This window comes from Trichosurus vulpecula, chromosome 1 (assembly GCF_011100635.1).
Source record: "Trichosurus vulpecula isolate mTriVul1 chromosome 1, mTriVul1.pri, whole genome shotgun sequence".
In the NCBI taxonomy this organism is placed as follows: domain Eukaryota; kingdom Metazoa; phylum Chordata; class Mammalia; order Diprotodontia; family Phalangeridae; genus Trichosurus; species Trichosurus vulpecula.
Window position 1 is genome coordinate 161,386,494 of NC_050573.1, and position 27,348 is coordinate 161,413,841.

Sequence of the window (27,348 nt, forward strand, 5' to 3'; positions counted from 1 at the left end):
AGGAGAGATAGTTTTGGGGATAGAAGAGTAAGATGGAAACTAAGAAGATAGGAAGGGGAAAATACAGTTGAACTTAAACTTTGGAATATACCTCAATATTCATTTGAGGAATTTGGGTTTTTAAAATTAAAAATGTTAATGTAATTCTATTTATTAAATATATTATCTTCCCCAGGCATATAGGTATCTCTTTTCTGTAGTATCAAACCCTGCTTTCTCTAATCCCTGCTTCCTTCTTCAGTTTTTCTGAGAAGGTGGAACTTCTCCTAAAGGCATGCTTATTTTATAGTAGCCAAGACCCAGTGTGATCCCCTCTCTCACTCATCCTACAACTACCTAAACAGCCACAGAAGAGTTCCAATTCTAAAGGTCTAATCAAGGAAAACATAATTTCTCATTCCATTGGAAATATTTGCAGATATCCAGTACATGAACATGGAAACTGGAACAGCTCAGGCAAAATTAGGGCACTGAAAACCATACTCTAAACATCTAGAAATATTTGATCTAGAAATGAATAGGATATGATGGCATTTTCCTTCAAAATAATAAAATCCTTAAATGCAAAGGGCCATGTTTCCCAGGGAAACATTTCTCATAGTGTTAGGAAGAATCACATTCTTCATATATTATGAGATAGCTTACCTACATACTTATGTAACATGCCATCTCATTATGTGTATGGCTAACTACATCCACCAAAGGAATCATTCTCTCTGGATTTAGACTTGTGCCTGGAGAACTGACACAGAATGTTTCCTGGGCCATGCTTGTATCTTTTCCTGGAAGGTGGGATCTGCCAGAATTTGAGTTCTACCAGCATAGCCTTAGAGAACCCAGAACCTCTCTTTATCAAGATGACATATTGCCAAGGGACTTTTGTGGAAGATTATAAGACTAGGAATGAGTAAGCTTACTTAAGTGTTCTTAATGACTTTTGAGTACTATCAGTGCTCTGAGAATTAAATCGAAGTGATCCTGGTGGTAAAGGAAATGCCAGGGTGATTAGATTCTTATTTTGAATCCTATTTAATATTTTATCTTTCCCAATTACATGTGAAAACAATTTTAACATTCTTTTTTTCAAATTTTGAGTTCCAAGTTCTCTCCCTTTCTCTTCCCCCTGCAATCCTGCCCCACCCCCCCCCATTGAGAAGGCAGAGAGTTTGACATAGGTTATACATGTGTAGTCATGCAAAGCACATTCCAAGAAAAATAAAGCAGAGAAAAAGTATATTTGATCTGCATTCAGTCTCTACCAGTTCTTTCTCTGAGGATGGACAGTTCCTTTCATCATCAGTCCAACAGAATTGTCTTGAATCACTGTATTGCTGAGAATAGCTAATTTATTCATAGCAGATAATCATACAATATTGTTGTTACTGTATACAATGTTCTCCTAGTTCTGTTCATTTCATTTCACGTCATGTTTTTTTCCATGTTTTTTGAGAGCATCCTGCTCATCATTTCTTGAAGCCCAAGAGTATTCCATCATAATCATGTACAACAACTTCTTCAGGCATTCCTCAATTGATGGACATCCCCTCAGTTTCCGGTGCTTTGCCACCACTAAAAGGACTGCTATAAATATTTTTGTACCAATAAGTCCTTAGCCTTTTTTTCATCTCTTTGGGATATAGAGGTAGCAGTAGTATTGCATGGCCAAAAGGTATGCATAGTTTTATAGCCATTTGGTTATAGTTCCAAATCGCTCTCCAGAATGATTCAATCAGTATACAACTTCACCAACTGTACATTAGTGTTTTAATTTTCCCATATGCCCTCCATCATTTGTCATTTTCCTTTTCTGTCATATTAGCCAATCTGACAGGTGTGAAGTAGTAGCTCAGAGTTCTTTTAGTTTGCATATCTCTCATGAATAGTAATTTAGAGCATTTTTATATGACTATAGATAGCTTTTGTTATGTTGTCTAAAGATTGCCCATTCCTATCATTGGATTATTCCTCAATATCAACTTGACTCAGTTTTCAATATGTTTGAGAAATGAAGTCTTTATCATAGAAACTCACTCTAATTTTTTTTTACAGTAATGATTACCACCTATGCATTTCTCTTCATCCTATTTCCCCCCCTATTTATCCTACTCTCTCTATTCTTTTACCCTGTCCATTCTCAAAAGTGTTTTGCTTTTGATTTTTACCTCTCCCAAACTGCTCTCGCTTCTATCAGCTCCCCCACCTTTATTGTCCTCTTTCCTTCCTACTTTCCTATATGGGAAGATTGATTTCTACACCCTACTGAGTATGTATATTATTCCCACTTTGAGCCAATTCTGATGAGAGTAAGGTTTATGTGCTCCCCTCCCCACTTCTTCCATTTCCCCCTTCACTGTAAAATCCCTTTCAGGCCTCTTTTATGTCAGATCATTTATCCCATTTTACCTCTATCTTTTCCCTTCTTCCAGTGCATTCTTCTTTTTCAGTTCTTAATTTTATTTTTTTAGATAAACATACTATCACATTCAAACAACACCTCTGCTTTTTGTCAATGTATACTCCTAACTTCCATAGTAATGAGAGTTTTAGGAGGCATAAATGTCACTTTCCCATGTAGGAATATGAACAGTTTAACTTTATCAAATCCATTATAATTTCTCTTTCCTGTTTACCTTTTTATGTTTCTTTTGCATCTTGTATTTGAAAATCAGATTTTCCGTTGCGCTCTGGCCTTTCCAACAGGAATGCTTGAAAGTCCTCTGTTTCATTGAATGTTCATTCCCCCCAAAGGATTACACTCAGTTTTACTGAGTAGGTAATTCTTGGTTTTAATCCTAACTCCTTTGCCCTCTGGAATATCATATTGCAAGCTTGCAGATCCTTTAATGTACAAGGTCCTACATCTTGTGTTATTCTGACTGTGACTCCATCATATTTGAAATGCTTCTTTTAGTCTGCTTGCAATACGTTCTGCTTGAACTAGGAGATCTGGAATTTGGCTATAGTATTCCTGGAAGTTTTCAATTTGGGATCTCTTTCTGGAGGTGATCAGTGGATTCTTTCAATGTCTATTCCACCCTCTAGTTTTAGAATAGTAGGACAGTTTTTTCTAGATAATTTCTTGAAAGATAATGTCTAGGCTCTTTTTTTGATCATGGCTTTCAGGTAGTCCAATAATTCTTAAATTTTCTTTCCTGGATCTATTTTCTAGGTCAGTTGTTTTACCAATGAGGTATTTCACATTTTCTTCTATTTTCTCATTTTTAAAATTTTGTATGATTGTTTCTTAATGTCTTATGAAGTCATTAGCTTCCACTCATCAAATTCTAACTTTAAAGAAATCTTCAGTGAGCTTTTTTGCCTCCTTTGTGATTTGACCAATTCTACTTTTTAAGGTTTCTTGTCCTTATTGAATTTTTGTATATATTTTTCCATTTGTCCAATTCTGCTTTTCAAGGTATTCTTCTTTTCATTGCATTTTTGTGCTTCTTTTACCATTTTGCCTATTCTGTTTTTTAAGGCATTATTTTCTTCAGTATTTTTGTGCCTCTTTTACTAAGCTGTTGATTTTTTTTGCATGTGATTTTCTTGCATTACTCCCTTCCCAATTTTCCCTCTCACTCTTTTATTTGATTTTTAAAATTCTCTTTGAGCTCTTCCATGGCCTGAGACCAATTCAGATATTTTTCTTTGAGCCTTTGGATGCAGGAATTTTGATTTTGTCTTCTTCTGAGTGTGTTTTGATCTTCCTTGTCACCATAGTAACTTTCTATGTTCAGAATTCTTTTTCTGTTTTTATTTTTTGCTAATTTTCTAGCCTATTTATTGACTTTTAACCCTATACTAAAGTGAAACTCTGCTTCCCAAGTGTAGGGAGCACTGTCCCAAGCTTCAGAATTTTTTGTGCAGCTGTTTTCAGAGGTAATTTTGGCAAGCTGTAAGTTTTGTCTCTTCCAACATATTGTGATCTAGGGAGAAGTATGTTTACTATTCTCCTGTACTGGGCACTGGTTTGTGAGAGACCACAAACATTCTTTTTAACTCTGAAACTGTGATCCAGATCCCAACTCTCCTGTGACTTAAAGCTTTGCTGTGCTAGTGCTTTTCCTTGTACTGGCACTAAGACACAGGACTGTGACCCAGATCCAAGTATAGGCAATGCAACAGTCCTGCTCCTGGTGCCAGCAAAGGGATCCCTTAAATCTCTTTCTGACCCATTTTCTGATCCCCTTTCCATCTGTGTGCTAAGGGTCTGGAAATTGTTACTGCTGCCACTGATTCAGTCATCCTGAGGCCTGCCCATGGTTTTCTGGGGCTGGGTGTGTGCTTTCATGACCTGCATTGGACTGCACTCCTCTCTCACCCTGGTGAGACCTTTCCTGCTGACCTTCTAAGTTGTCTTGGTTTGGAAAATTGTTTCACTCCGTCTTTTGTGGGTTCTGCCTCTCTAGAAGTTGTTTAGCATCATTATTTAAAAGATATTCGGAGGCATTTGGGGGAAAAATCAAGCAAGTTCCTACCTTAACTGCACCATCTTGGCTCTGCCTCTAGATTCTTATTTTTAAAACCTTGGTTTTCAAAAACATGGTTAAATGAATTCTTCTGTATGACAGGGTTTTATGGACACTGGATAGTTTTGCATTTTAAGCCACTGAACTCCATTTAATTCCTTGGGATGAAAATCCATCTAAAATGTGATAATGTGTTTTCTCCTTCTTAAAGAAAATAAAATAGCTTGCATTTTTAGGACATTTTACAGATGATGAAGTATTTTCACCTAGTTAATCCTTGCAGCAACTTTGAGTTAGGAAGAAGGGATCTTATTTCTTTTCTGTTATGTATGAAGAAATGAGGTTCAGGGAATTTATTTCACTAATCCAAAGCAACATTGATATTAAGCAATGGAATTGTACTCGAATCCATATCTTATAACTCACTGTAGTGTTTCTTATAGCGTTGTGCTTTGTGTGTGCTCCAGCATCCCTGTGGATATTGGTTATTGTACTTTTCTGTAATACAGTGATATGTGTGGGGCCAAATGGAAAACATGGATCAGTTTATCCTTATCTTAAATGCCTGTAGACAGCCCTGCTTAAAAAAATTCTTAGAGATTTAAATATTTTTTTTGTTTATTCTGAGTCTGTTGGCATTTACTTCTCAATGGTGTCTGTGTCTCCATATAGCCTCCCCCTGAAATCATAACCTCATAATTAACTACACATGGAGATACTGATATACACACAAATATATCTACACATGTGTGTACATATTCCTATATGTTTACATAGATACAAATATTACATATACAATCCTTAAGGTACTTTAACCTTATGTATCAGTAAAATTATAAATGGATTATTTTTATTTTCTATGTTATCAGTCAGTACATGACTACAATGAAGAGTATTATCAGTAAGGCTTCTTAGTCATTTTATCTAGTGCCAATATTCTTAGAAAGATATACTGAAAATGCAAATGAATCATAACAGCAGCAACTGAATAGAGTTGGCTCCTTGTATCATCTGGATTACATGCCTCCTTAATTTTATAATTTAAAAAAATATACATTCCATTTAGAAGAAAATTCTTACTAAGAATATGGGAGAAATCCCTCAGTCAGCTATCTGTACGTAGTCAGACCATTGACTTGTCAAAGATAAGACAAGAATTTACAACGAAGATAAAAGAACAACAGAGAAAAAAGAAAGAGCATACACTTAAGAAGATTCAATTTTGAATTATTTAAACAAAATTTGAATTTTTTAAAAATATGAAACAGATAAGAGAAATGATATTGAAAGAGACTATGATAATTTTTCTAGAAGTTCAACCAATTTGAATTAATTGCTATAAGAACATCAAAATAGCCCAGAAAACATTTTAGTCACATTTGAGTTACTTGCCAAATGGAAAGAGTTGGCTGCCAAAGGCAACAACTTCATTACAATATAACTCCATCTGTGGGATGATGGATAATTATGAGTGGTATCATTTCTATAGCAGAGATAAGAAGTAGAGAGTGAAAACAGGTTAAAGAAAGCTTGGTCAGATATCCAAATAAACACATTCAAGGATAAGAACTGAAGAAAGACTACAGATAGAAGAAAAATATAAAGATTTTCAAAAATTATCACAAAACAGCATTTTCTCCATCAACAAAAGTGGAACAGCCACACTTGGATCCTAACATCATAGTCCTTGACACATTTACAGAGGAAATAGAAATGGTACTAAAGGAACAGAAATCAAAAACAGCCAGATTAGATTAGTTATATATAGAAGCTATCTGTGCCAGCTGCAAATTAATTTTGAGAGAATTAAAGGACTGATTTAAAAGTTATCTAAAGGAGGGGAAAATACCAAAGATATGGTAGCAATGTCAGACATTATTGATTTAAAAAAAATGACCAAGAAACTGTCAACTACCAACTTATATGCTACTCTTTCATCTAGGCAAAATCTTTATAAGGGTTCTCTACATGCAAATTGAGGGCATGCATGATCAGTATACCAATAAACAATAAGTGGACTTTTGTGGTTGAAATTACAAAATCAATAGCATCTTTTGTATATCACAGTTGATTTAAGGATTTAGAGAAAATAAGATCTCATTTCGTTTATCAATTAGCAATCAATTTGGCAAAAAGAGACTTATAACAAGGTGTCATCAAGACACTTCAGGGTTCCTTGGAAGATATAACAATACTGTTCAGTGACCCTTTGATAATAAATATAAGGCAAGTAATAAAAGAGGAAGATATATGCTCATCAAATCTATTCTCCACTGTAGTGCAGGAGATCTAGTGCAGAATCCATAATCCATGTGGAGAAGGGAGTCTTATATGGATGGTGAAGTCCTCCAGATTTTCCTGTTTGAAGATAACATTATGTTAATTATATCAAGGCTGAAGACCCTGCAGAGTATCCTACAGGAGATCTGTAATCACTTAAAGGAGTTTTGCCTTTTCATATACCCAGATTAAATGAATAAGGAATGCCTCTGTTCAGACTTTAATATGCCTCTGAATCAACACCTTTGGGAGACTGTCCATGAATATGTATATGTAGGCCAGACAAATTGATGGACACTGAGCTGAGCCCTGAATTGAAAAGGAGGAAAAGAATGGACTGAATTCCTTTCAGGAAATTACAAAGTACTTTATTAACTCTAGGCTTTCCATATTGGCAAATTTATCAGTGTTGCTATAACGATAGTGAGACCAAGAATATCTCTACCCCTGGAGAAGTAAGATGAGCATCACTCAGAGGTCAATGAAAAAGTCCAATGTAGATATGAGCAAACTGCAATATATAAACAACATTAAACTCCAAAGATCTCTGGGGTAAAGGACGCCATCAAGAAGTTGTGTGACAGAAAAAAGAAAATGGGCTAGTCGTGCGGGGAGAGCAAAGGATAATAGATACACAACTAGAGTGCTTCATTGGTACCCTCAGAATGATAGAGAAAGACCTCTGAAATCAAAGAGACCACAATCCATTTAATTATTGCACAGTAAAAAGACTTGTTTTATATGGTCTTATCTCAATAGCCCGTATATAAATTTCATTTAGGAACCATCTAAGGATAATGGAAAAAACATTGGTCTTAGAGCCAAAATATGTTGTTTCTCTTCCTAGCTCTTTCACTTACTAGCTATGTGACTCAGGACAAGCTATTTGATTTTGCTTAATCTTAGTTCTTTTAATTGTGCAATGATGGTATTGGATTAAATGTATTTTCAAGGCCCATCCAAATCTTCCATTCTATGTTTCTAACATTGATGTCATCAAGATTTCTGATTTCAGTGGTATAGGGGACTTCTGATGAGGATACTCTTAATAATGTATATCAGCAGCTATTCTGCAAAGTATTTATCTTACAAAGTTGTTTGCTTTATTGAGAAGCTAAGTAATTTTTTTCAGGTTACCCAGCCGGTATGTGTCAACAGCTGGATTTGAACCTAGCTTTTCTTGACTCTGTAGATGGTTCTCAATCTGTAATTACATGCTAACTCATTTTAATATTAATTTCTTTATTCAATTTTTATAATGCTTATTTCCAATGAGCAATATACAAGTCAAATATGAGGAACCTATTTGGTCAAGTGGTTTCCCACATCTTTATATAAAGTAGCATTTTTTTAGATAACTTTAATTCAAAGTATTATGGAATCCTAAACCTAAAAAGGATTCATTTTTAAGTATGACAAACTTAAATCCAAACAAGAGACTTTTAGAAGGTCATGTAGCAAATCACATGTAATTAAGAAAACATTCCCTGACTCAGTCTCATTTTCTTTTAACTATGAGACATATCTATACTTCTCCTTTCTTCATCCCCACTCTGAGAATTTCTTATTGTGATTTTGGGCAACACAACAAAGGCTTTTTTAAGCTAATGTTTCCTTAACAAACAATAACCACTATAAATTGAATGAGCACATTTGAACTAAAAGCAAAACAAAATAAAACAAACCAACAAAACAACCAAACCAAATTTCTGGTACATGCTCTTAAAATCACAAACAAAAAAAAATCCGGCTCTGCCTTAAACTTCCCTTATAGACTGAGGAGGAACTACTGAACATATATATATATATATATATATATATATATATATATATATATATATATACACACACACACACACACACACACACACACACACATATATATACACACATATATACATATATGTGTATATATGTATATATATATATATTTTTTTTTCAAAAGATATTTATCAGGGAAAGCAAGAAAGAGGCAAGAAGCAACAAACTGAGGAAGCAGTTGTTGGAAGCAGAGGGCCTTGTGATTTGGACCAAGTCACAAAACATCTCCAGATTTTATTTTCTCATCCTTTTATCTGCAAAATGTGCTATGACTAGTTTGTGCTGGAACTGCTTTGGACTGAAGTGTGGCTCTTAAAAGGGCCCTTCCAGATCTGATGTTCTGCAAGTCTGTGTTTATATATTAGGATGATAAATTTATCTATCTTTCCTTAGAAAGTAAATGAAAGAGTTCATACTCAGTGGCTTTAATTAAAAGCAACCACCAAAACTACTCTTGATTTTTAGATGATATAATTTTTTTTACCCCTCCAGCTTGTATCAGAAATTAAACTTCAAGGTAAAGACATTTTTACTGACAGAAGTGAATCTGAGAAACAGAGGCAGCCATTTAATAGTTCCTATTACCTAAATTGGAGAAGGAGATGGCAAACCACTCTAGTATCTTTCCCAAGAAAATCCCATGGATAAAAGTCCATGGAGTCATGTAGAGTCAGACATGAATGAATGACCTAACAACAACAACAAATTACCTAAATGCCTAAATCCCTGCCATTAAGGGAAATTCCCAGTGGTTCACTTGACTTGTCCACTTTCCTTTCTCTAATTTACACATTTATATTCACAATGAAGAAATTTAACTTTGATGGATGAATACTTTTTCATTGGGAAAAATGATTTTAAACAAGGAGGTTGATTTTTTTAAAATAAGTAGCTCAAGAAGAGTTTTCTTTTCAATTATTTAGTATTACTTTTAAGTAATGTAGCATCACCTCCATCCCATCTCCTTTTGACGGTCATTTTTTTGTTGTTGATACAATGAATTATAAAATAGGCAAAAAGAGAAATCAAGAAATATAGAGTATATAAAATTTACATTTTTGAATTATAGTTAATCTAGAAGAAGTTAAAAAATATACTCTCATCCTCTTTGAGGTATTTTTATCTCACATCTGTCAAATATAGTGTAAGGCTAAACCATTTTTTTTGTTGCTAAGTTGAATGTGTTTCCCTAAGGAGCTTGAGGGGTGAAAAAGTCCATAGTTTTTACTCAGAAGCAATTTTACCTTTATAATGGATAAGAAAGCTCATGTTAAGGTCAAAAGTAAAGTGAAAGTAATCATCAGTACATTTGATGGAGTGACCCAGATATGTACCTTTTCATCTTAAATCTAAAAGACAACTTAGTGATGAAATATTTTGAATACATTTTGGCCCATCCATGCTTTCATTTTTAGTCATGTTTTGTACCTATTTCACTATGGTTGCTGATTGTAACAATTGAACTGTGATTGATCCTATACATAAAAGTTGATATACTAATACTTTTAGTATGGAAAGAGCATCATGATTTAAAAACCATTTGGAATTTAAATGTACAGAAGGGCTAATTTTTGTACTGTTGCTTTATAATATTAAAAATATTAAAACCCACAAAATATATGATTTGAGTTTTACATTGCACAAAATCACAGTAACTACCCCACACTGGTTAAATTATTGGATTAATTGGTAGCTATGATTCATATTTAACCACTTTTCATACTAGAAAATAGACTTTAGACCCTTGCCAGCTGTCTGTGGACATCTGATTTTATTTTTCTTGATAGGGAAGAAGTAGCCGGAGAAGCTTACAATAATATTTTTAATGTCTCCTTTTGTCTTTATCTGTGTCTCCTTTTCTTTGTCTCTATCTCTCTTTCTCTGTCTCATATTCTTCTTTCAGATCATGTTAGATCATATATTATTTTTATCATCATCATTATCATCATCATCATCATTAAATAACTTAGATTATATGGAAGGACAACCGCAAGGTATGATGTTCACTATCGGTGTTTCTGCTATCTTTTAAGTCTATAAAATAATTTTGAGTTTTGAAATACCCAGAAACTTTGGCTTATAAAAGGAAATTAATGAAAGGGCAGTTGTCAAATCTCACCACATAACTGCTAAAATATTACACTCATTGGTTTTGATATGAGGAAATTAGAAATCCATATCCCAGTCAGTATTAATTATTTTGACATGATTAAGCCTCAGATTAGTTACCAAAAGATGTGTGTGTATGTGTGTACACTTGCTGTGAAGTCAGTTCATCTTAAAAGAATATTTTTGCCAAATTGTGAATAAGAAACAAAATCTTTAAATAATCTTATTTGAATATAACATCAATCTAAATATATACATAAATGTGACGGAAAGCCTCATGTATACATTTTAGCCCTTTCCTTCCTAAGGACAATGCTTATACAGAAGTTGAGTTTCTAACATGGAAAATGGGAAGAGTGATGGATGAATCTGGAGTCTGAGGACCTGGGTTCAAATTCTGGTTTTACACTTACTACTTTCATGAACTTATACAAATGATTAAATTATCCTGGGCCTCGGTGTCCTCATCTATAAGAGGAGGAGATTGGATTTGATAATTAAACTCTATGGTCCTTCCAACTTAAAATCTTCGATCCTATAAAGTAGTGGACTGTTTGCCTCTTGCCTAAAAAGCTGCTTATAATTTTAACTCAGAATAAATACAGTGAGGCCTGAAATAGCAGGAATGCTCAGGAAATGAGATTGCCTATTTAACTGAATTTTCTGGTTAACTTTTACTTAGCTAGATGGTTTTCAGAAAACTATTTTTGCCTTCACTTCTGAAAACCTTTGAAAACACAGTTATATAATCTCCTGCCTTACTAAAGTACTTTTATAGGGATCATATTTTCCAAAGAAAAAGTTGAAACATTCAATCAGATATCAAATATGACTTTTGCATAACTTCAATCAAAGTACAATTCTGGACTATTTTTGAATACATTGGATGTAAGATTACCCTAAATATGGTGCTCATAATTTAATATTTGTTTCCTAAATGAGGACCTTTCACTTTCTTACTGTGATCATTCTGACAATATTATAATCATACATTATTGTATGAGGTTGAAGACTCCTGGGCATAGGATGTCTCTTGAAATTTCCATTATTATTCAGGGGTTCTGTGTATATATATGTTTTATGCTAAATCAGCAAGGTTGGATTTTTTTTTTTTTGCATTCCATAGGGTCATAGGTCACACATTTAGAGCTAGAGGAAACCTAAGGTCCCACAGAGTCCAATCCCAGCCTTTTAGAAATGAGGAAACTGAAAGCCAGAAAGGATAAATGATCTGCTAAAGCTTGTACAGTTATTAGTATCTGAGGCCAAAATCAGAGTCCAGGCTCAGTGCTCTAAGCAGTGTAACACCTAACAATCTCTTGCTATAAGAGAAAAATAACATCAGAATTATAGAAGTTTTTATTTAATTGGATTCCAGATAATTGATGCCTCACTGCAGCCCATTTTCCAGTGGATTATAGGATTTAATATGTAGAATTCATTAGAGATTATTTTTATTCCAGATACTATTTGAGAAATGGTGAACCTACATCCATAGATTACACATGTATTAATTAGCAGGACTGGTTTCTGAACTTGCATTAACTAAGCCATAAGCCTAGTTTTTCACTATTATTCCTCTGATTTGCTTGCTTTATGATAGTTTGGACTGTGTGTTGCATTGACTTAGCGTTTCCCAAATGGCTGCTCTCTTTGACTTTATAATGGTTTCTAGAAACTCACCATCCTGCAATACATAAACTCCACAATTCCTATATTCCTATATCTTCAGTACTCCTTGCCCCTGGAGCCTTTCCCTCTCTCTGATTGGCGGGATTGGAGGGTGGACATTGGGGCTCTCCCCCCAGAGCTCCTCCCAAATCCTCCATTTAAGAAGCACATCCAGGGCAATCTGATCATTTCCCACTGACTTCAGGACCTCATGTCCCCATTCCCCTATGATGGTACCCTCCCTCTTTCTCCTCCCTCTCTTCTTAGCTGCTTTGCATGTGTTGTCTCCCCCATTAAATTGTGAGCTCCTTCAAGACACAGTTGGCACTTAAGAAATGTTTTATTGACTGATTGATTGACTTGTTAGTATTCAGTTAAGCAAGTTAAATATCAGGGATTGGCTTATAAAAATAACTTCTGAAATACTCTGTATGGTAAGAAGTGATTCAGTTCAACCTCTAGTGCATTGTATTTCTAAGATGGTAATTAGTGTAGAGATAATGTGGTGTAATAACAAAACCTCCAGATTATGTGTCAAGTGATCTGCCTCTAGAATAAGGTACGATTTCCTGTTTGCTGTTTAAACCTCTTCACAATCTGGCTGCAACTCATCTTTTCATGCAGATTTCTCATTAATCCCACTCACTAATTTTACATTTAGGTCAAGTGGGGTTTACTTTCTATTCCCTATTGTGTTGGTAATCAAAATGGGCTCTTAGCACATAGTTCAACCAAGCGCCCTTGAAGAGTTTGGCTTTTGTTTCCTTTGAGTAATTCAGTGTCTTTCATTGAGTCTTAGTATTAGGTGCTAAGCCCCAGGCCCGAACCCTTATTAGGTGTAAAACCTATGTGGGTGTGGATTGGTAACTAAGGTGGGGCCCAAGGTGGGGCTAACTAAGGGGAGGTGCTAACTCCAGAGCCAATCATAGGAACCTAAGTTCTGGTCATTCAGATGACATGAAATGCTGAAATGCTTTAAGAAGAGAAGACAGAGCCATTTGCCCAGGGCTCTCACTCTTGGTGGCGTGTGGAGACTCCAGGCAGCTGTAGCTGAGAAGTCCTCCAGCTCATAAACCCGGATGCTGAGACTTTGTTAAACTCTGGTAACTATGTATTGGGATTTGAATCAGACAAGGTCTGTCTGTCGATGTTTGAACTTTGTTTGTATTTTGCTCTGAAGTTCAGGGTGCTGGTTTTTGCCCCTGAACTAAGTGAATGATATTTGCATGCTGAATTAAAGTAAGCTTGTCAACCCCTTAAAGTAGCTTTCCTTAGTTAAGCAGATCAAAAGAACCTGCGCTTTTGCAGTGTGCTGGCAGTCTGCTTGTTGTTGGGGTTGTGTTGGTCTTTCACCTCCACAACAGCTGCTAGCCGGATTGTTGAAACACCTATGAACAACACAACATCTCCCACAATTTTACCTTTGCACACTACCATTCAGGTTTAGAATGTTCTGCTTCCTCATTGCTGCCTGTGGGACTCTCTAGGTTCCTTCAAAGCTTAGCTGATTACCTTCTCTAATAGATCTTTCTTAATTACACCAATTTTTAATGCTCCCCAGAAATGACTTTGTTTTTGTTTTATTTTATATGTATGTAGTTGTATACACATTTCTATCCTTATTAAAATACAAGCTCCTTGAGAACAGGAATTTTTCAATTTTGCATTTTTATCCTCAGTACCTAACACAGTAACTGACACTTGTTTTTTGGTTCAGACCTTGGATTCCATTCAGCTAAGTCATCTATCCATCCATCTGTCTATCTGTTTATCTATCTATCTATCTACACATGAACACATTCAAATATAAACACATATTTATATGTGTGTACATATGTATGTATGACAAACAGCATGATTTTAAAGTGTCATTTACTTTGTGAGAAATAACACAACAATTGTATTAAATTTCAAATGAATTGGACACAAGCAATAATAAATCAGAGGTAAATGTATCTTTATAGTCTTTGCTGGCACTATATTCATCACAGATTAGATGAAAAAATATTTTAGCATTTTCTTGTTGCGTGAAAAATGAGTTTCCTAGGTTGGGCTCTGCAAATACAGCTCATTGACAAGAGTACATTATTTCTTTAGTGCATTGTATTAGAACAGAGGTTATATTTCACCTTCAGGAGATGAAGGGGGAGGAGCAGGCATTTATATTATTTCTTTCCCATCAGCCTCTGAGAAATACAGCAAAGAAACAGATTTTATCTTTTTCTTTTTTGTGTGTGACAAATTTCTTTCCAGTATCTGTGTCTTTGTGGGAAATTTAATGTTAACGTTTGCTATTTATTTCAATTATGCACATAACTTCACTTCTTTGAAGTTGTATCTTTTTAAGAGAAGTATATTCTGATATGTGGGGAAAAATGCTTCCTGACTTTTCACAGGTCCTTGTTCATCCTCTACATGATGAGCAGGAAAAAAAAAAAAAAAAACAAGATGGAAAGCACACCTCTTAGAACCTACATTGTAGTGACAGAGATGTCAGTGGCAATATCCTTTCGTGTGAAAGCTTTATCAGGTTGATAGATAGCTTATTGAACTCCCACTGAATTGAGATCTCTAGGGAGAAGAGAGGTCAAAGGCAGTGAAAAGGCTATGAACCAACCATATCATTTGGAATAAGAAATGAACCTAGAAAAATCCTAGGGACCCACAATTGTTTTTGATCTAAGGTGATATTATTTTCCCATATTTTTCTTCATTCTCTACCCACCTCTGTTCCTATACTCTTTCTGCTTTTTTTTTTAGATTCAGTCCCTGTGCAGAGTTTGATGTCATGTACAATCTTCTCTAGGCTTCCTCTCATTTATGCACTGAAGTATAGTCTTTTGAAGCGAGCAGTGACTGGGCCTACTTACTCAGGCAGCTTTTAGCCTTCAGTAAGACATTTGGATGATTCTATCATTTGAATGGACAGGAGCTACTGCAAGTAACTGGTTGAAAAAAATTCACCCAGGAGTGAATATCAGTGTTTTACTTTTCAAATCATTTTCAACCACAACTAAATAGACTGGTTGTTTATGGCATTCATGCCCTGATTGTACTAGAATGAGGTAGCGACCCTGTTAAGATGCATAATTGAAGTCAGTGTTTTGCTGTTAAGGAAAATGGCTTTTTGGATATGGCCTAAGGATATTTATTGAGTTTATTTTCAAACGACAGGTTAGTGGTGACATTAATAAAGAAATTCTAACTCTAGTTCTAGGGACTACATTTGTATTAGATACTTTTAGCCAAAACTTGAAATGTTGAAGCAATTATTGAGAAAGATCATTTGAACCAGCCTGGTGCTAGTAAGAGCTGTACTTGGAGGCAGTGGACCGTTTTCTAAATTCTGATTTGGCCACTTATTACCTGTGTGATCTTAAGCAAGTTACTTTTAACCTTTTTAGGGCTCAATATGCTCATCTGTAAACTGAGCTGGCTCTGGGATTTTTTCCAGATTTAAATCTATCATCCTATGATCCAAAGATCAACATATAAGTAATTAAACAGCTTAATGTGAACAAATATTAAATAATTGAATGATTGTATAGTGTACGGTGTAATGAATAACTTTGATTTAGACATGGAGGTCTACAGAACTAGAGAACTTTTGACTTATTTGAAAATTTGAATTACAAGGAACTCTACTTTTTATTGCAGGTTTGGTTACAAAAGTACGGCTACCTTCCACCAACAGACCCCAGAATGTCGGTGTTACGTTCTGCAGAGACCATGCAGTCAGCTCTAGCTGCCATGCAGCAGTTTTATGGCATTAATATGACCGGCAAAGTGGACAGAAACACAATAGAGTAAGTAATAGTAACTAAATCATTCCCCCCACCTTCTCTCTCTCTCTCTCTCTCTCTCTCTCTCTCTCTCTCTCTTCTCCTTTTTCTCTCATCTATGGCTGCTAAACAACATATACTATAGAAAAAAATGATTCTGTTAATACCACTTGTTGGGTATTTTACTTTCAACTTTGACTTTTATGTCTTTCTAACTTTGTGACAGTACTTGGCAAAGACCCCATGCTGTATATTGCTATTCACTATAAGGGATATATTTTATATAATATTAAAAGTGTATAATTCTGATGAAGTCATATCATTGAGTCTGATGAGCCATATCTGAGACAAGAGAATTCTGAATTGCATGAACTTTGTTACTGATTCCTTCCACTTTTTAGGGCCTCTGTGTACTATTACTATGGATCAATAGATTTGAAATTCTTTGTAAACAACATACCTAAATTAGCTCAGCAGGTTCTAACATATTTACATAATCATGGAATGTTATTATTTTCCCTTACACTTTTCCATGAAGTTCAAAATTCATATAATATGAACTTGCTGTTATTAACTTCAAAGAAAGTTTTTAAAAATTTGCTAATTAACTTGCCCACTAACCTTTAAGGGTATGTAAATATTATTCTCATTTTGTAGATGGGGAAATCGCATCAAGGAGTTTTGATTATTTGCCTAAAGGCATGTGAGAACTTGCTGCCACGACTGGAATTAGAATGCCAAAATTTCTGATTTACAGCCTTGTGCAGAGAAAAATTCCTTCTGAATGCTTTTTAATCTGAAGTATTTTTTAAATGAATGGCAATGTGCTTCTCATTGAAACTATGAAATTATCTTTAATAAAAATGTAAAGAAAATTTATTTCTTAAAACTAAACAAAAATTGAAACTAATTTAAAACCTTGGAAAGACCTTTTTTGCAAGGTAGAAAAATTATATATACATATACATATATATATATACACGCTATATATGTTTATATATGTATATGTGTGTATATATATGTATATGGGTATATACAACAAATTTAAATCAACCTCCCATAGCAACAATAATTGAACAAATGTGCTCAAGAGTGTCCCTAGTTACCTGACTCCACCAAAAGATACAATCTTTTATTTCCCTTCCTTGTGTTCTGTATGTCATGTAATGTTATGCTTTTTAACAAAGCAGATAGATTTTTAAAAGTCACATTTGATAGTTTGTAATGTTCACCCAAAATATTGATTTTTGAATGCCTATTTTATTTGATAGACAAATATATCATTCTACTACAAAAAAATAACATACAACATGTTGAGGACTGTCCCAAAAAGGTGTCACTTAGTGGAACATACTTCTCTGCATAATTCTTTACGATAAGGATCACTTATATTTTGGACATCTACCACATTCAAAGCACTATACCATAGGAGATGTTGTAGGAAATATGAAAGGGAGAGGTCCTGTGTTCAAAGATCTTATTTATTTATTTATTTTTATTTGGAACATATGATAAATATTGAAGAGCTAAGAGATGCAAAAGAGTGCTAAGCCTGGGCTCAGGAAGATCTGAGTTCAAACCCAGCTTCTGATATTTCCTCGCTGTGTGACCTGGGAAACTTACTTAATCTCCATCCTTCTCCTGTCCCTCACTTGTAAAATGGAGGTAATAACAGAACCTACTTGCTGCCAGGTAAAGCTACCTGAAGCTATGAAGATCAAATTAGATAATATTGAAAAGGTGCTTAGCACACTAACTGTTATATGGTAGAAACTTTAAAAAATGTTTATTCTCTTCTCTTCTCTCTCCTGAATTCATAGAGGTATGAATAGTGGCAACATATTTGTAACTACCTTCAACTCAACTAAAACAAAAGTAAAACAATTGTCAGGGTTGGGAGTTAATACGAACTCAGCAGAGATAGTGACAAAGGCCAAGAGGAGTAATGGTAGGAAGGATTAATGTAAAATATTTCATAATTATCTGGTGATTATTATTAATGAAGAAAAAAATGGCATAAACCTTCTTGCATAGAGTATGTAATTCCTGACTCACCTTGCCCCATCCTGTGCCACCTGACTGTGAAACCTGAGTGCCTTCTGTGACTGTAGATTATACTTTACTCTATGATGGGATGCTTGGCTGCCTTGGCTGTGTGAGGGAAAGAGCAGGAGCCAGTTGATAGGAGAAGAATTACATAGGCAAAAGACTATAGCATTCAATGAGTATCATGAGAAGAGAAGTCTCTTAGATGAGGACTAGACATTCTTATAAGGCCAATGTCAGAGATTTAAAATAAATCATGTTCTTCATAGAGTTCTAAATTTTGGCTTAATAATGGGGCAACCTGAGGAAAGCAAGATCAAAGGGCAAGGATTACTATGTTGGGCAAACTCTAATACTGGTCCCCACTTATCTTTCCAGTTACACATGCTGCATAGCATTGGAACTAGATACCCTCCCCATTTTTACGCAGAGGAAGTTATAGGGGACATAGCCATACCATAAAGTGATATCTGTGCCTTTTCTGTATTATCAGACCTGCAAAAAATCATTGGAGTGAGTTCACATTGGAGGGATCTGATTTCCTTAAACTATTGTTGGTTCCTACTTGGTGGTGGTTGTTTTTAGTTTTAACTGTTTTTCCTTGTTTGAAACCAACTAATCTCTTCTCAAGAACTTGGAAGTTAGTCTCCATGGATTTCAGAAAAATGATGATGATAAAAATAAGGTAGAGGGAAAAAATTATAATGACTAATCCATGGTATCATTGGTATGTGTGAACTCCCTGTATAAATGCAAGTCAGTGAGCATTTTCTCCTTAATTTTTAGTCTTAAAGAATTACCTAGAATACTTAGAGGTCAAGTGATTTACCCAGGTTCACACAGGCAGTCTTAGGTAAGACTCGAACCCATTCCTAGGCTATCTCTCTAAAATAATGTATAGCTCTAAAAATGGGTGATATTATTTTGCTGAGATAGCAGAATAGGCAGATAGATGGTATAATGAATAGAGTATTGGACTTGGAGTCAGAAAACCAGAACTCAAATCCTGCCTCAGATATTATGAGATCTATGACCATAGGCAAGTCTCCTAGCTTCTCTGCACCTCCATTTTCTCATCTGAAAAATAAGGATAATAATGCCACCTTCTGCCCTCCCAGGATTGTGGTAAGGATTAATCGAGTTCATGTAAACAGAACACTTTTCAAACTTTAAAGTCCTATAGAAGTGCTATTTTTATTACCTCAGATATTTACAGAAAAAGGTAGACTTCAGAATGTTTTACTAAAAGAGTTAGAAATAAATACAAAGTTTGAAGAATAGGGAATAGGTGTTAATTGTGATGTGCTTTTGATGGCAGTTCTAATTGAGGATAATTAATTAGTTGTAAAATTATTAAAATATCTCCTCACATAACTGTAGATCATCTTGATTCTTGCCATAAGAACAAGAAACCAGGTGTGACCAGTCTCTAATGATTTCAATTAAAAAAACATATAAAAGCATTGTATGTTATGACTTAGATACAGTTTGCCTTCTTCAAGTAAACCTAACCTGAGACTGAGGGAAGAGCATTAGAAATTCAACAGATGTTTTTGGTGATTGAATCTTGTCAGTAATAGGTCATTCTGGAGACATTCAGTGAAGTTTCCTCAGTGATTATGAGACAACTACTACTGCATTTACATATGATTTTTTTTTTTTGCTTTTTGGCAGGGCAATCAGGATTAAGTGACTTGCCCAAGGTCACACAGCTAGTACATGTGTCAATTGTCTGAGGCTGGATTTGAACTCAGGTCCTCCTGACTCCAGGGTCGATGCTCTACTTACTGTGCCACCTTGCTGCCCCCAACATATGAAATTTGAAATTAAAATTTGAGTCATTAGACAATGCAAATGGATTCCTCTAGAACATTTTAAAAGTACCTTTTCAATTGTGGATTTCATTAGACTCAGTTGCCTTCCTAAAGATAGAGCTGTCACAAAATGAGACTCATTATCATTTCCTTTTTCCTTGACCCAATTATGGTTGTATCAGTTCTGATGTTATTAACTATTGGGCACTAATTATTAAAAATGTTGTCTCATTATTGTCATTCTCTTGAATGAAGTTATTGATTGTTTCCATGATTTGTTCTTTGACCCAGTCATTCTTTAGGATCAGATTATTTAGTTTCCAATTAATTTTTAGTTTATCTTTTCATGGTCCTTTATTACAAATAAGTTTAATTGCATCATGATCTGAAAAGGATGCATTGACTATTTCTGCCTTTCTGCACTGGATTGTGAGGTTTTTATGCCCTAGTACACGATCAGTTTTTGAGTAGGTGCCATGTACCGCTGAGAAAAAAGGTATATTCCTTTTTATCTCCATTCAGTTTTCTCCAGAGGTCTATCATATCTATCTTTTTAAAAATTCTATTCACCTCCGTAACTTCTTTCTTGTTTATTTTGAGGTTAGATTTATCAATTTCAGAGAGGGGAAGGTTGAGGTCCCCCACTAGTAGAGCTTTGCTGCCTATTTCTTCATGTAACTCCCTTAACTTCTCCTCTAAGAATTTGTATGCTATACCACTTGGTGCATATGTGTTAAGTAATGATATTGCTTCATTATCTATGGTGTCTTTTACTAGGATATAGTGTCTTTATCTCTTTTAATTAGATCTATCTTTGCTTTTGCTTTGTCTGACATTAGGATTGCTACCCCTGCTTTTATATCTTTTATATATATATACATATGTGTATATATATATATATATATATACACACACACACACATATGTACATATGTATATGTGCATATATATATATATATATATATATATATATATATATATATATATATGTATATATATATTCTACTCCAGTAGAGTGGACTACTGTACTACTATTTTTACCTTTATCCTGTGTGTATCCTCTTGTTTCAAATCTGTTTCTTGTAAACAACATATTGTAGGATAATGGTTTTTAATCCATTCTGCTATCCAGTCCTGTTTTATGTGAGAGTTCATCCTGTTCACATTCACAGTTGCGATTACTGTGTCTTTTTCTCCATCCTATTCCTCCCCCCACCCCATTTATGCTTTTATTTCTCCCTTCTCCCTTCCAGTCTTCAAAGAGTCTTGCTTTTGATTACCATCTTCCTCAGTTTTCCCTCCCTAATGACACCCCTCCCTTATCTTACCATTTCCCCCTTGCTATTTCTTCCCTCCATTTTATCCACTCCCCCCTTTTTTTTCCCCTTTCCCCTCCTGCTGCCTGTAGGACAAATTCAATTTCTATACTTATCAGTGTATTATTCCCTCCTTGAACCAAATCCAATGAGAGTAAAGTTCAGACACTGCTTTTCTCCCTCCCTTCTTTCCCTCTATGTTTTTGTGCCTCTTCATGTTACCCTTTTCTACCTCCTCCTTACCTCTTCTCCCAGAACAATCCCTTTGCACCCCTTGATTATGTTTATCATCACATCAGTTACTTTATACTGACACCCTCACTCTATGTGTGTCCCTTTCAATTGCCATAACTGTACCATTCTCAAAACTGATATATGCAACATAAAACATATATTAATCAATGTAATCCTATGTAAGTATGTGAACAATTTTCCCTTATTGAATAACATAGTTCCCCCCACACACACACACACACACACATTTACCATTTTATGTCTCTCTTGAGTTTTGTATTTGAGGATCAAATTTTCCATTGAGCTCTGGCCTTTGGAATTCTCTTATTTCGTTGAATGTCCATCTTCTTGCCTGAAAAATTATGCTCAATTTTGCTGGGTAGTTGATCCTTGGTTGTAGTCCAAACTCCTTTGCCTTTTTGGAATATCATATTCCAATTCCTCCTCTCTTTTATTGTAGAAATTGCAAGATCCTGTGTGATGCTGACAGTAGTTCCATGATATTTGAATTGTCCCTTTCTAGTTGCTTGCGGTATTTTCTCCTTGACCTAATAATTCCCGAATTTGGCTACAATATTCCTTGAAGTTTTCAATTTGAGATCTCTTTCAGAGGGTGATGGGTGGATTCTTTCAATGACTATTTTACCCTCTATTCCTAGGACCTCAGGGAAGTTTTCCATGATGATTTCTTAGAAGATACTCTCCAGGCTCTTTTTTCGTCATGGCTTTCAGGTGGACCAATAATTCTTAGATTATCTTTCCTGGATCTATTTTCCAGGTCAGTTTGTTTATTCCAATCAGATATTTCACTTTTTCTTCTATTTTTTTCATTCTTTAGATTTTGTTTGACTGATTCTTTATGTCTCATAGAGTCATGAGTTTTTACTTGCCCAATCCTAATTTTTAGCAAATTGTTTTCTTCATTTAGTTTCTGTATCTCCTTTTCCATTTGATTAATTTTACTTTTTAAGGAGTCATTCTCTCCAATTATATTCTGAACCTCCTTAACCATTTTGCCAATTTTACTTTTCAAAGATTTGTTCTCTTCCTTTACTTCTCTAATTTGGTTTTTAAAATCCCACTTGAGCTCTTCCAGGAATGCTTTGTGGGCTGGAGACCAGTTAACATTCCCTTTTGAGGTTTCAGATGTGGGCATAGTGTAAATGCTGTCCTTTTCTGAATTGGTATTTTATTCTTCCCTGTCTCCATAATAGGAATCAATCGTCTTTGGTTTTCTGTCTGTTTTTTCATGGTGTTTGGTTTTTTTTCCCCCCCTGGCTTCTAAAGTGGATCTCTGCTTCTGGGGCTCAGGGGGCTGGTTCTCGAGCTTCTTGTGCTGGGAACTGTGGGCCTGCTCACCGGCTTTGTGTGCTGTGGTCTCTGGTTTTGTGAGGTGTGGGGAGGGGTCTTCTCACTGCTGGAGGTCTCCTCTTCCCCTAGGGCTACACTACAGCATGGGTGGTCTGAACTGTTTTCTGTGCCGGTGTCTGCCACTTCCCCTTGCTTTGCAAAGGCATAGCTGGGGTCCTGGTGTTGATGCTTGCTGGCTCTACTTCCCTGGGGTGCAGGAACTCCTGCTGTTCTGCTGAGGTGGGGGCCTGCTGGGGCACCTCTCTTCCTGTGCTAGTCTCCTTCTGCCATTACCAGAAGGGCCCTCTCCCCAACTTCTTGAGCTAAAAGGCTACTGAAGCTCCACTTCTGGCTTCTGTATTTCAGGGTTTCTCCTGAGAGGGTATTCTCCTGAGAGGTGGGGAAGGGAGGGATGAGAGCCATTTTACCTGGTCATCATGACTCCTGGAAGTTCACAAAGGCTAGTTTCAAACCTTTAGACTATGGGCTGGAGGCCTTAGGAGTAGCTGCTCCCGTGCCATAGGCTCTACACTGTTGTCTCCCATACCTCCTACAACCTCCTGTCCTGAGATGAGAGGCCTGGGGATTGCTGCCGTAGCTGGTACTTCAGCCCTGGGCCTGTTCCTGCTCTCCTGTTTCATGCAACCAGTGCTCTCCCAGACCTCTCCCAGACCAGCACGCTGGCTGGGTTCCACTGCTGCTTCTGTTTGGTGTGGTCTGATGCCATACCGCATGTCCAGCTCTCCTGCCACTCAGTCAACTGGTGATTTCTAACTCTCTGAAATCTGCTCAGATTCACTTTTTAGAGGTATTTGACAAATTTGGGAGAGTGCTTCAATAGATCCCACCTTTCACAGTGCCATTTTGGTTCCCCCCACCCAGACCTTCTTAACTCAGAGACCCAATCTCTCTTCATTATGCTACACTGTCTCTCTAGTGAAAGTAGAATGTTACACACCCAAAAATCAATAACTGAAGGATTTTTTATAGTCACTAACAAAATTGAATAATTCTTTGTTCTCTCTTATTTCTCCTATCTTTCAAATTCCTTGTAATAAGATTTCTATAAGTGAGAATATTTGGCCTTTTTTACTTGTACATGTAAGGATTTTAGTCTGTGTATAAATCCATTGATTTTTATTTAAATCGATATATGAACATAAGCTTTAATTTAGGTCTATATTTATCTAATATCAACTTAGAACAATGCTACTAACTGATCTTATCCAAATACAATAAATTCTTCATTTTTATTTTATTTTCTGTTCAATTTTTATTGAGGCAAAATGTGTTCTATTAAAGACTGTCTGCTTTTCCCCCCTCTACTTCTCTTACTTGATTTTCAAAATCTTTTTTGAGATCTTCCATTTCCTGGGACGAATTCAAATTTTTCTTGGAGGCTTTGGATGCTTGAGCTTTGATTTTATTATCTTCTTCTGATTGTATGTTTTGATCTTCCTTGTCACCAAAGTAAGATTCTATAATCTGAGTTTTTTTTTTCTGCTGTGTGCTCATTTTCCCAGCCATTTACTTGACTTTTTAACTCTTTGTTGAGATTGGGAACTGCTTCCTGTGTGGAGGGTGTACAGTCCCAAGCTTCAGGGGTTTTCTGCAGCTGTTTTCAAAGATACTTCTAGGGACTTCTAAGTTTTCAGTGCTTCCAAGGTGGTATGATCTAAGGATAAGTGTTTATACCTCTCACAGAGAGGAGTGAGAAGGACTCCCTGTCCACTGCTTCCACAAGCTCTGCTATGCCAGTGCTTCTCCTGGCCTCAGGACTGCCACCCAGGACTGCAACCCAGATCCAAGTGTGGGCAAAGCAACAGAATCCTACCTCAGCACCAGCAAAGAGTTCTCTGTAATCTCCTTCTTATCATTTGTTCAATTCCACTACCATCTGTGGGCTGAAAGCTCTGGAAGCAGCTACTGCCACTGCCCCTGCCACCACAGCTGCTGCTCCAGGATGGTGCTAGAGCCCTCAGTGGTCTGTGCTCCTCTCTCACCCAGTTGCTGACAGACCTTTCCCACTGACCTTCTAAGTTGTCTTTGGCATTTGTGGGTTGAGAAGTCTAGAAACTGCCTCAGTTTCAAGTTATTTAGTCCCCTGAGGCCTGCTCCAGTTTTCTGGGGCTGGGTCTGTGCAAGAGCAACACTGCTCTCTCAGCCTGGTGCAAGAGACCTTTCCCATCGAGCATCCCAGTTGTCTTGGTCTGGAAATTTGATTTCACTCTGTCATTTTGTGGATTCTGCTGCTCTAAAATTTGTTTAGAGTGATTTTTACAGGTATTTGGAGGGGTTTGGGGGAGAGCTCTGGCAAGTCTTCTGCAAGTCTCCTGCAAGTCCACCATCTTGGCTCTGCCCCATCTGCTTTTTTTTTCTTAATTAGAAACGGAATTTGGCTAGCTGTGAGACAGATTACGACTAGGAATAACAGATGACAAAAGTTTGAATTTTTAAAATGTTAGCACCAGGGCATAATGTTCAATGCTCTAATATACTTTGTCATTGTCTTTGGAAATCACTCTTATTAGATATTATGGTCTGTTTATTTACAAAGAATATTTCAATGTAAGAATTGCATAACTTAAATATGCATGTTCTGAATGTCAAATTATACAAATATTTTCCATTAAGTTTTTTTTTTTAATTACTGGAATCCATGTGTTATTCTCCAGTGTCATTCTGAGTTTCATTTTCATTCCCAATTCTCATCTTTAATATGCTATGATTTAATGCATATTAAGATATGTACAAACAGAAATTACTAACTCATTTGTTATTAATTAATTCATTCATAAGTTACCATTATTGAGTTCCTAGTGGGTGCACAATTCCATGACATTCTGTCACTGAGAGATAGCAGAATGAATAAAGTATGGGCCTTTCTCTAAGGCATACACATAAATTTCTATGGTGCAAGGATTGTAAGAGTAAAATGTGAGCAACATTTCAGAGCACAAAGAAAGAAAATTCTTTCAGGAAATGTTGGTCATATTTAATCACACATATATGCATATACATATGTGTATGTATGTATATATGTATGTGTGTGTATACTTGTATATATATAAATAATGAGGTTATAACTCACACTTCTAGTCGAATCTGAAAAGTTACCTGACTAGTTGAAACACTTTTTATTTTACCAGTACTGTACCTCTATGCCATAAAGTAAAATGGAAATTTTATTCTGGTAATATGATTAGTCATCAGTGTAGTCAGCCTTGAAAATTCAGCTCCTACAATGGATTTTCCCCTATGAATCTTATTCACCATTTCTGTTTATAAAAATAACTGTATAACAAAGTTAATATCTAAATTTCCACTTCATTTCATGGTATATTCATAGGCATATTCTAAAATATTGGTGAAGTCATGAAATTATTCAACCTAGGTCCTTGAGGTCATTTGAATGTCACACATGCAGTGAAACAGACATTCCCATGTCCCAGATATCTAGTTTTCTACATTCACTTTATCCAAAGTACAAAACAGGGAGTTTTGTCAAAAATTACATTTAGTAATGAAAATAAGTGTTTCTGTTTTGACAATTTTTACCTTATACTCTTCAAAGAAATTTAATGATGAAACATTTATTAAACACCTACTATCTGTATTATGCTGGGCATTTAAGGTACAAAGTCAAAAATAAAACAGGTCCTGCCATGATGGACTTTAATAATGGAAGCTACTAAGATTATGCATAAATAAATAGATAAACATCTATATAAATAATTATATAAATGAATTAATATATGCAAAGAAAGCAGCAGCAAAACAATAATAATCCATGTCTCCATAGCATTTTAAGGTTTAAAAATATTGCTCCATACACACACACACACACACACACACACACACACACACACAGAGTTTGATTGCTAAAAGGAGAAGAAGACAAAGTTTTGGGGCAGAAAATGAACTTTTACCTAAAGAAATAAAAAGAACCAAATTATCTTTTAAGGGATATAAGACACTGCACATTTTATAAATCAACTCCTTGGTTGTTCAAAAGGGTGAAACAGTGACATTTTGATTATAAAATCTGAGAAAATTAGTGTGAGAAATAGTTTTCAGATAAAATATGCAGAAGGACAGACTCTTAGAAGGATGAACTCAAGGACCAAGAAGACCTATTTGGAGAGAGGGGAAATACTGAGGCTGTAGGGCATTGTGGTTCCTCAGTTTATTTGTATGAACGATTAAAACTTATTAAGTTATGGATCAGATAATCATTTGAAGACCAGGGGATGATTTTATAAGGACATTTTTCTTTTATAAATAACAGAAGGGTATATTTTGTGAGTTCTACGTTGTAAGGAAAAGCTTTATCTCCAAAGCCTATGAGACTCAAATTTGGGCTGTTCATTGGTAGTGTTTAAGAAGCTTTAGAAAAGTGGAAAACTAGATGTAGAGCAGAGTTGAGTAGAAGGAGAAAGTTGAATAGAGCAGGAGA

At 35.6% G+C, this 27,348-nt stretch overlaps 1 protein-coding gene across 1 annotated transcript in view; it reads left to right on the forward strand.

The window, feature by feature from the left end:
- The first annotated feature begins 7,895 nt into the window (after positions 1–7,895).
- MMP16 (matrix metallopeptidase 16) overlaps positions 7,896–27,348 on the forward strand; it is a 208,786-nt gene continuing 189,333 nt past the window's right edge. The window contains exons 1-2 of the mRNA XM_036742422.1: positions 7,896–7,955; positions 15,987–16,156. Coding sequence (XP_036598317.1) covers positions 7,896–7,955; positions 15,987–16,156 — 230 coding nt within the window. The remainder of the gene's footprint in view (positions 7,956–15,986; positions 16,157–27,348) is intronic.